This window comes from Pteronotus mesoamericanus, unplaced genomic scaffold (genome assembly GCF_021234165.1).
Source record: "Pteronotus mesoamericanus isolate MK-2021 breed Mesoamerican mustached bat unplaced genomic scaffold, CSHL_Meso_final contig_502, whole genome shotgun sequence".
NCBI classification, from domain to species: Eukaryota; Metazoa; Chordata; class Mammalia; order Chiroptera; family Mormoopidae; genus Pteronotus; species Pteronotus mesoamericanus.
In genome coordinates this window covers 2,835,586-2,845,581 of record NW_026555187.1, presented here as the reverse complement: position 1 = coordinate 2,845,581, position 9,996 = coordinate 2,835,586, and the positions used below count along the sequence as shown (strand labels likewise).

The window sequence follows — 9,996 nt, the reverse complement described above, 5'->3', positions numbered from 1 at the left end:
GGCTTCGGGACGGTGCCTGCCCTCCCGTGCTTCACCCCAGGGAAGGGGGGCCGGCCGTCTACCCTAAACCCGTCGGCCTCAGGCCTGGGATGGGCCACAGCCCAAACCCCTTTTCTCTGTGGGGCTTGGCATCTCATTACCCTTGGCCAGAATGCCAGCCGCGCCTGCAGGCTGCAGGAGGAGGGCTGTCCTGGGCCCCAAGCGGGGCTCTGAGGCAGGCAGGCCCAGAGCTTGGTCACCTTGGGCAGCGGGCCCGCCCCTCTGAGCCTCCCTGTCAGCGGGGGGTGTCGACCCAGTAAGGCCCAGATAAGTGCACGTCTCCTGGCTCCTGAGGGGCCTCAAAGCATCTCTCCTCTCTTGTCCATCAAAGCCTATCCAGGACAAGACAGGGGGTCCCAGTACCGGGCGCCTCCCAAACCTTGATTCCAGCGGAGCCTCAGGGCCACCCTCAGGCACTGTGCCTGATGATGCGGGGTTTGCCACGGTCTCCCTGACACCCCAGGCCCCCACACCCTCCGCCTAGGCAGGGGCAGGTGTTCCCGCCAGGGGAACGGCCTAAGCAAAGGTGCAAGGGCGGGAGCTGTCAGGCGGAGAAGAGCTGGCAGGCTGTGCTGGGGTCTGCACAGGAACCTGCCTCCCCGTCCGGGCTGGACCTCTCCAAGCTCCGCGTGTGCACATAGATCTGACTCCTCTAAATGCTGGACAGGCGGACAGTGGGGTGGCCAGGAGGGGGTGCGAGCAGGCAGGTGGCCGAGTGAATGGGCGGGTGCTAGAAGGGGAAGCGGGTGGGTGGGTGTGTAGAAGGCCCACGCATGCCCCGGGCTCCTCCCCCCCACTGCTTCCCCAGGGCGACCAGCCAGGCACAATGCCTCCCACCCCAGCTCCTCAGCAATGCCTCCTCGATGCCTCCTAGGACCACCACCTCCAGGCCAGGGGAGCCTCACCCGTGTGCTCAGGGAGTTGCCGGGCCGCCACAGGAGCCCTGCCTCCTGCCGGGCTTCACTCCAGGGTCCAGACAGCCCTTTGCCTCATTTTCTCTGTCTGGAAAGTGGAGGTGTGGCCAGAACAGTGCCTGCCCCGCGGGGTTCCAGGAGGACTCACTCAGCCACGTGCACAGAGCAAGAGCAACTAGTGGCTCTGCTGCCTCCAGACGGAGGGTCCCGGTGAGGTCAGAGGGTCCAAGACTGTGGCCTTGGACAGCCTGGGCACCGCTTGGCCAAGGTGTGGGCTCTGGGGAGGGGCAGCGGCGGTCTCAGCTTAGGTGGCCCACAGTGGCCTCAATTCCAGCCACCTGGGACACGCAACCCTGTCAGGGCCCCTCCCTGCCACTGCAGCCCCAGGAACACAGCCAGGCACTGCCCACAGCCAGGCACTGCCCACAGCCAGGCACCGAGGCGGCCAGGGCAGCGGCTGCAGCCGCATTCAGCGGTCAGGGCTGCACACACGTGTCACAGACACACTTCTGCATGTCTCAGCCAGGGCAGAGGGCCCACACGCCTGCGACAGGCACAGCCGGGGCCTTGTGGGGGCCCCTGAACTGTTTGCACAGGTATGTCCTTGTGTGTTGGGGCCTGTCTCTGCCAAGGAATGTCTGGGTCTGGCAGCCTCAGCCTCCATCCTTTGTTCCCCGAGACTGAAACCAATGAGTTCGAAGTGAAGCATCTTTAATTAATTCCCTGCCCTGACCCCCCGAGGGTCTCCAAGCACCAAAGATGAGCACTGTGCTCACAGCTCAGAACAAAGGAGCCCCTTCCCCAGACCTTCACTGGGCCTGGACTCCCCACTCACCCCAGTGACCAATCCCAAAGGCTTTGTTTCAATAAATAACCCCAAGAGCAAAGCTTGGGGCAGAGGACCTGAAAAAGCATGCAGCTCAGTGACATACAGGGGGCTTTAGGCCAAAGGTCAGAAATCCCAGGGCATAATATTTGAAATCAGGATCAAAATACCATTGAAATTAGAGCTGGCATGTGCTCTGGGAGCCGCTCCCTCCAGCCTCCGCGGTCTCCCAGGACACTGACTCCCACAGTCAGGACACACTCAGACTCCACTCGGTGTCAGACAGCGACAATCGCCTGCCTGGCGTTTCCACCACTGGACTTGACTCTGAATTCTGAGCAGGCAGCAGGGAGGGGACATCTGGAGAAGCGGTGAGACTTCCAAGGGACAGAGAAGTCCGGAGCAAGGCAGAGGAGGGGGACTGGGGCCCGGGTCACTGCCAGGCCCTGCCCCGGCGGGTACGGAGGGGACCCTCAGCTCGGGCCTGGGCCTGGGCCTGGGCCACCTGGCTCATCTCCCTGCGGATGTCTCCAAGCGCTGTCTCTGGGGACTCCAGCAGCCTCTGGAAGAGGCTGGGCCGGCCAGCCTGTGGCTCCCGGCACTGGAATGTGACAGCTGTGCCCGCGTCAGCCTTCATCTCCCTGGAGAAGCCGTCAGAGGAGCCATCGAAGCAGCGGCCAATGGCGATCTCCTTGGCCAGCCTTGGGCTCTGGTCAGTGACTGTGTAGACACCATAGTTGTGACCCAGAGGGTCCAGCGGGGCCAGCATGGCAAAGGTGGCCGGGTCATCAGCTGGGGCCAGTGGGGGATGCCGGGCCAAGTAATCCCGAAGGAGCCCATTGACGGCCACACGACGACAGCTGCCCTGGGGCATGATGGTCACCAGCGTCCTGTCCACCTGTCGTTGGTCGAACAGCATCCCACTGCACTTGAACTCCACGCAGGCAGCAGACGTTCCAGGGCGCTGCGGGTCTCGCACGCTGCGGACATCCCGCAGCCCGTAGAGCTGGCCCTGGGTGCGTGGGTGGGTGCCCCCCACGTTGTGGGAGCGAACCATGTACTCTTGCGGGCCTTGGACCTTAACCTTGAGGAAGCAGGCCCGGAACTCCTGTGGGTTGGGCCACCAGGCCAGGACATCTCCGGTCCAGGACGCTGGCGCGCCCTCGCGGAATGGGACAACGTTGTACTCGTACTTGTCCACCTCCATGCGTGCGAAACGGAAGTGGCTGGCAGTCACTGGAGCCTCCTGGCACTCCCGCAGGCTTCGCCACGGGTACATGGGGCCGTTCATTTCACTGGGGTCACCAGGCCTGGGTTTGGCGAGGTTGATACGGAAGCCGTTTCGCTTCAGAGCAGGGTCATCGTGGTCAGTGCGGCGGTACCCCAGCTTGTCCAGGTAAGGCTGGGCCACGCCCACTGTGGCTGGGAGAGGGCGAGGCCGCGAGGGGGGCGGTTCCAGTTCCTCCCCACCCAGGGTGGCCGTGACCAGGGCGGTGTAGGCGTCTGGCTGGTCTGCATCGCAGAAGGCAGGGAGGCAGGCGCCGTTGGGGCCTGTGACTGCGCTATCGAACCGGCCCCAGGCGCGGGGATTGGCGGAGTAGCCAGGAGCTGGCTCCAGGTTGACCAGCGTGACCACCACGCCCTCTACCTGCTCGCTGGGGGCGAACTTGTCACTAGCGTAGGCGCGCACCTTCACGAAGCAGCGGCGGCGCTCGGGCACGTCCAGGTTGAACAGACGCCGCTCGCGGATCTCCACGTTGCCCACGAGGAAGACTCGCTCTTCCCGGCGCACCCGTGGGGCCGCTGACTCCTCACGCTGGAAGCCGCTCTCCTCTTCCCACAAGCCTGTGTCGGGGTTCAGCGACCATAGCTTGAGGGCCTCCACATGGCCCGCCATACGGATGTGGCCGGCGGCCACACGCACGGCCAGGGGCCCGGCCTGCAGCTGCTCAGGGGAGCCAGCGGCCCGGAGGTCCACCGCGAACATGCCATAGGTCCGCAGTGGGGCCAGATCACCATCACTGTCCACAAAACGCAGGTCACTGGGGGCGGCATCCGCAGAGGTGAGATCTCGGGGGTCCACGAAGGTCACCCGGGCCTCCACAGCTCCCAAATAGGGTTCCCCATTGGCTCTGCGGAAGGTTCCAGGTGGGAAGACCAGCTCACCCAACGGGAGCTCGTCTTCCAGCTCCCCGAGGGGGAGCGTGTTGGTCTGGCTGGCATTTAAGATAACGGGGGCTTTCTTCCTCATGGCCTTGACCTCGTGGTACACGCCAGCACCTCGAGGGTCAAAAGGCAGGACCCTGACAGTGTCCATGAAATTGCCGCTGGGTTCCACGAAAGTCACCACCAGCCGCTGGGTAGAGGGTGGCACCTCGATGGTGAAGTCGCCCTGATAGGAGGTAAATCCAATGGGCTCGAGGCCCAGCAGGATCTGAGCAAAGCGCAGGGGCTCCCCTGAGTCAGCGGCCACCACACGTCCCCGGACCAGCCCCCGAGGGGGCAGACATTTCTGGCAGCCACATTCGGCCACCACCTTGACCGGAAGGACATAGCCGGAGCAGTGAATCTCCCTGCTTTCCAGGCGGCGCACAGAGCAGCAGCGAGAGCCTGGGTCCCCACACCTGGGGCTGGAGCCTGCGGGGCTGGGGCAGAGGGTGTCAGGGCAGAGACCCACATCCAGGTGGGCGGGGCCGCTGCCTGGCTGACTGCAGTCATCTGGGAGTTTGATCAGGTGCTCACGAGGCCGGGGGTCACAGGCTGGCTGTCCCGGGGCTGGGGAGCAAGAAGTCAGCCAGATCAGGGTAAGTGGGGAGGACTCCATTTGAGGCGAAGGGTGGGGACTTGGACTGGGGTCAAGGGCTTAGCAGGGGCCTGGGATCAGACTCAGCAAGGGCCAAAATCATTCTGACTTTGGGGCTTCATTTGGGTTGAGCTGGGACTTGCTGGAGGGAGGTGGCAGGGTGCTTACCAAGCACAATGAGCCTGGCGGTACCCGAGCGCACAGAGCCCGCGTCATTCCATGCTTTGCAGTGGTAAGTGCCTGCCTGGTCTGGGCGCAGTCCCCGCAGCTCCAGGTGGGCCCCATACCTGTGCTTTCGCCGGTCCAGCAGGGTTCCATTGTGGAACCTAGGTGATGGGTGGGCAACACCATGAGGGCCCTTGGCACAGGGGCATAGCTGTCCCCGTCCGACCCTGAACACCGCCCAGGGAGGGTGCAGAGCGTCTCCCTCCAGGTCGCTGAGACACCACACGTCACGAGAAATCCAACCCAACCCCAGAGCTGGCATGAGGCCTTTGGGCGTGGGTCGGGACACTCACCAGGAGTATTTCTTGGGCATGGGGTTGCCTGAGGCTTTGCAGCAGAAGGTCACATTCTGGCCTGCCTCTCGCACACGGGGCTCAGGGTGCTTCACCAGGTAGGGCTTCTCTGAGGGCAGAGGCAGCAAAGGTCAGGGCACTACCCCATCCCAGCTTCTCCCAACAGCCCTTCCGAAGAGCGGGGCCCGTACTCTTCTTTCCAGAGACACCCTATTCCCCCAACTCAAGTTCACCCCACATCTGCTCAAGACGATGCCCCATCTTAATCTTTCCCTCTGCCTTCATCGACTGCATTACATCTCATTCCGTGACCTCACTCTATCCCATCACCTCAACCCCAAGTGCTTGGTGTCACCCAGAACTCCCCCCGCCCCGCGCCGGTTCCTAGGCCTCCTCATCCCCTTTGCCACAAGGCACGTACCCAGCTTATTGAGAACAATAGTGACCACAGCAGATATGGAGCTGTTGGCCTGGGCCTGGGCCACACCAGCAGAGAAGCCATCCATTTGGGCACTGACGTTGGTCCCACTGCTGGCACAGATTCCAGGCATCCGGAAGGTTCCATGGGCATCACTGGTGGCCACAATGCCAGGCCAGTCTCTCAGGTGGACCCTGGCCCCTGAGAGTGGCCGGCCAGACGGCGTGACCACTGAGCCCAGGAGGGTGTGGCTGGGGCATCTGCACGTGTTGAGTCTGCACCCTGGGGGGCAAAGGAAGGCAGAGGGGCAGAGGGGCCTATAACCACCAAGGTGCCCACGCAGGGCCGTTCTTGGAGCAGCCCCAGTGTTAGTGGGGACATGGGGCTGAGTGGTCAGGGCTGGGCTAGGGGAGAGACTGAGGTCCAGAGGGGTGAGGAAGATGCCCCGGAGGAGGGGACAAGAGAGGTGACCCTCACAGGTCAGAGAGGCTCCTTCCAGCATAAGAGAAAATGTCCAGGCGGGGGCTGGGTCTTGGACCCAGAACATCTCCCTCCCCTTCCAACCCCGTGGTTTCTCCATAAAATGGAAAATTCCACTGGAAACTTCAGGGCAGAGGCGCCACAAGGAGGGCAGAGCCAGGCCGGGTAGGGTGGGGACCCCACCACCCCATTGGCCACCGTGCTCCCCCACCCGGCCGCAGGCTCTGCCGGCAGCCTCCAGACCGTGTTTGTGGAGCCCGGGCCGGATCGTAATTTCCACTCGCCTCCTGGCTGGCCTGGTGTCTGGCCCTGGGAGGGCCTGGGTATCGTGTCTGCCAGGGTGTGAGCGCGTGCCCACATGGGCGTAGGGGACAGGCGGGTGCTGCAAACGCCGCGTGTGTAAACCGCAATTGCGTGAGCAGCTTCTGTGTGTCCGTGTCCACTTCGGACATGCCCACACTTGGCCGTGCACGCAGGGGAAGCGCGCCCCTTAGATCTGCCCTTGCCGGGCACGCTCCCCCGAGGACGTTCACCCGTCCAAACGTACACATTCACCAACGGTCCTCAAAAGGAGGGGAGCCAACAGGAACCGGAAGAGCCAATCTCCTCGCGAACCAGGGTCGGGCCCTCCAGGCCCCACCTGCGCACCCAGGCCCCGCCTCTTTCCTCCAGGTCCCGCCCATCGGGTTCCACCCAACCAGCCCCTCCCTTGCAGGTTCGCCCCTCAACTGGCCCCGCCCCTGAAAATCAGGCCCCGCCTCTCCTACCTGGACAGCGAGGGCGCGCGCACTTCTTCACCTCCAGGGGACGACCAGGACAGGAATCCCCATTGGGGCTTGGGCAGTGGCGGCGGCGCAAACGACGACCCGGCCCGCAGCTCCCTGAACAGGGACCCCACGGGCCCCACGCGCCCCACGCGGCCTCTGCGGGGATGGCGGGTGGGGAGGGTCAGGCAGCCACCTGGCCCGCAGGAGGGTCTGGTGACAGTGTGGGACAGGAGGACTCCCCCGCCATATGCATCCAAAAGCAGGTACTCCAAACAGAAGTGCCGCCCGCGGCTGCCACCATTGTTCACCCAGGCGCACCTGTCGAAGGTGCAGTGGAGGTGCCTCCCTGCTCCCCCATAGGCCACCCGAGGTTAGCCGGCTGGTCTACCTGCGTCTCGCACACATTTTGGGCTCAAGACATACCCCCACAGGCCGGAGCTATTACAGACGAACAAATGAGGGCTGCGAGAAAGAGATGCGCTTCGGGGAGCCCCTTCCTGCACCCCACCGCGTGGGCCCCCAGCTATCCCCAGCCTCTCCCTTCCAAAGCCCCTCCCTGCCTGGCCCGGCCCTCCGCGAGGGGCGCCACTAAGGACCCCGCCTCTCCCTAGCCGCGCCCAAATCCACAGGACCCCGCGTCCTGCCCCACACCGCCCTTTCGGCCCCGGGCCCCGCCCCCGCCCTCCCGGGCCCCGCCCTCACCGAGCGGACAGCGGAAGCGCACGTGGTAGTTGGAGCAGCGGCGGCCGCGCGGCTGCTCGCGGTTGAGGCACCAGAAACCGCGGGTGGGGTTCAAGTGCACACGCTCGCCGACGGTGGACGGCAGGGCCCAGTCAGTGGTGCGCGCCTCCAGCGCCAGCGGCTGCTGGCACACGCGCGCCGGCCCGTAATAGAAGCGGATTGCAGCCAGGCTCTCGAAGTCGCCGTCGCCGCCCGGATGGTCCACATTGAACCAGGACGTCCACTCGCTGGCCTCTGCGGGCACCATCGGCGATGAGACCCGGGCCGCAGCCTGTCGGGCCCCATTTGCGGGGCACGTCCAAGGGGGGCCTTCCTCCCCAACATCCCACTGAGGAAGGCTAGCCCGGTCCGCCCACGGCCCCACCCTGATCCGGAGCCCTCAAGGGCAGAAGGAGCTGTGAAGTGGTGGCCGGGAGGTTGACCTCCCCTTGACCAGCTCTAGTTCTGCTGCTCAGTGCCTGAGCTGCGCATCAGTGCAGGCAGAGACCTTGCCACTGGCTCACCACCCTCCATCCTCAGAGTGCAGATGCGCAGGATGCGTGAGGGGATACAAAGGCAGTCGGAGAACGCGGCCTGACGCCAGCCCTAGCTGTGGCTCCGCACTGCCTGGCAGCTCCCTGTCAGTGCCAGCTGGGACCCTGCTCACTGCCTGGCTGAACCCTCCACAGGCTGGAAGGGGCTGGCCTCCCGCACCAACCCCCCAGGGGGAGTTTACTCCTTTTCCGATTCAAGAGCAATCACACAGAACTTTCCCGGCCTGGAAACTAGAGACCCGGGTTCCAGAGCTCCTCCCGCTTTCCTGTGGGGCCTGGCAGCTGCTCCCCGCATCCCTCCCCCACCTGTCTCAGGTCTCCTCCTTGGCAAGCAACCCGGACTCTCCAGTTCCCTGCCCCTAAAACGTAGGAGCTCCACTTCCAGGGGCTGCCATGTCCGGGGACCAAAATGGTACCGGCCTCTTCACCCGGCGGGTGTCCCTCCTGTGTCCCCACCAGCCAGAGCTCACGCAACAGTCCATGGCAGAGCCAGGACGCCGACCCCGGCTAACTCACCTTCCCAGTCCTCCAGGGCTGGTGAGGGCTGGCCAGTGCGCAGCAAAGAACCTTCAAGACCCAACATGGTCTCTGTGGGCTCCTCAATGGGGGCGGTGCCTGTGGAAGGAGCGGGGGGCACTGATGGGACCCTGTGAGCTTTTTTATGCGAGATGCTGCCGTGATCGTCCCTGTCTCACAGGGGAGAGAACTGAGGGTCTTAGAAGCCAGAACCCAGCTCTGGCTGTCCCCAAAGGCTGCAGCACCCCCTCCTCCAGGAAGCCTCCCCCTGACCTCTCAGCCCCAACTCCATGGGCCTTGGCGGCCTGTCCAGCCTGCTCCCGGGACCAAGGTCTCCCCCAGCTGTGTTCTGCCCTCAGGCTGAGCTGCACTACCTTTGTCCATTTGCCTGTTGGAAGTTCTTCCCTCATGCTACCTCCCATCCCTGCACTTGGGGACAACGCTGCCAGCAGGGGTCTTTGGAATTGGGCCTGACTTTGCTGGTCTCAAGTTGTGTGCAAGAATGGGGCCGGTCAATGACTTCAGACAAGTCCTTTCTCTCTCGAAACCTCAGTCTCCTCATCTGAGAAATGGGCCCACTTCCCTGCTCCGCTGAGTGTTCCGAAGAGACTTTCTTTTTTGAATGGGAGGTGTGTGTGTGGAAGAGGGGAGGAGTTAGGTGAGAGGGGCAGGACCGCTGATCCAGGGTCCAGATTCTGGGGCTGAGACTGAGATAGGGCCCCGGCGGTCCCTCAGAACCCAGAAAAGCCTAACGCTCACATCCACACTCCAGGTGCCCCTGCCGTCTCCGAGGGGAGGGAAGAAAGCGGAGGAGTCTCTCCCACCGCAGGCGGTCCTGGGCTCCGTCTCACTGCCGGCGCCCTCTCACTACCCGCATCCCCGGGGCTGCTGGCAAAGGGGACCCAGGCCTGAGGAAGCGAGTGGTCCCTTGGTTCTCTCTCCAGGCAGGCTGCACGCCGGGCCTGCTGCCAGGCGTTCGGGCGCCTATAGGGTAGGCTAGGACATTGGGGGCGCCTCACCTCGGGCCCCCGCCAGGTGCGCAGCGGCGACACAGAGGCACAGCAGTGGCGGCAGTGACGCCATGGCCGGGTCCGAAAATCCGAAGGAGGGAGGGTCCGGGCTCCGCCGCGCGCTCGGGTCGGACTCCCGCCGTTCTGGCGGCTGCTGGGGCTGAGGGTGGGGGCGGGACGCGACCGCAGGCCCCGCCTGGCCCAGGCCCCGCCCCGTCCAGGCCAAGCTCCTTTGCCCTGGGCGACTTCGGTGCGTGAGCAACCACTCTGGGCCGCCCCCCTCAGTGCGTCCGGCTTCAGGCTGGCTCGCGTCCCCCGGTCTCCGGCCGCGGCAAGTCCTTCCCTCCACCCACCCTCCATTCTCCACGTTGGGTCCCAAGCTGCCCGGGAAAAAGTGCCTCTTGGAATCAGGCCTGAAGTGGCCCGACTCC

At 64.5% G+C, this 9,996-nt stretch overlaps 1 protein-coding gene across 1 annotated transcript; it reads right to left on the bottom strand.

Moving 5' to 3' along the window:
* Positions 1-2,212: 2,212 nt before the first annotated feature.
* CILP2 (cartilage intermediate layer protein 2) lies at positions 2,213-9,638 on the bottom strand. The gene is made up of 8 exons (XM_054578754.1): positions 9,575-9,638; positions 8,556-8,654; positions 7,468-7,740; positions 6,766-6,921; positions 5,522-5,800; positions 5,101-5,209; positions 4,751-4,908; positions 2,213-4,554 (listed from the first exon to the last, which is right to left on the bottom strand). Exons 1-8 carry the CDS (start codon positions 9,636-9,638, stop codon positions 2,213-2,215), a joined length of 3,480 nt encoding a protein of 1,159 aa, XP_054434729.1.
* Positions 9,639-9,996: the final 358 nt, after the last annotated feature.

What these genes read in the sequence shown, in the direction of transcription:
- CILP2 (XM_054578754.1), bottom strand. Translation starts at nt 9,638, where the DNA reads ATGGCGTCACTGCCGCCACTGCTGTGCCTCTGTGTCGCCGCTGCGCAC. An exon ending in CGCGCGCCCTCGCTGTCCAG is followed by an intron (nt 5,801 to 6,765) that starts GTAGGAGAGGCG and finishes TTTGCCCCCCAG; the next exon opens with GGTGCAGACTCAACACGTGC. An exon ending in ATGCCCAAGAAATACTCCTG is followed by an intron (nt 4,909 to 5,100) that starts GTGAGTGTCCCG and finishes CCCATCACCTAG; the next exon opens with GTTCCACAATGGAACCCTGC.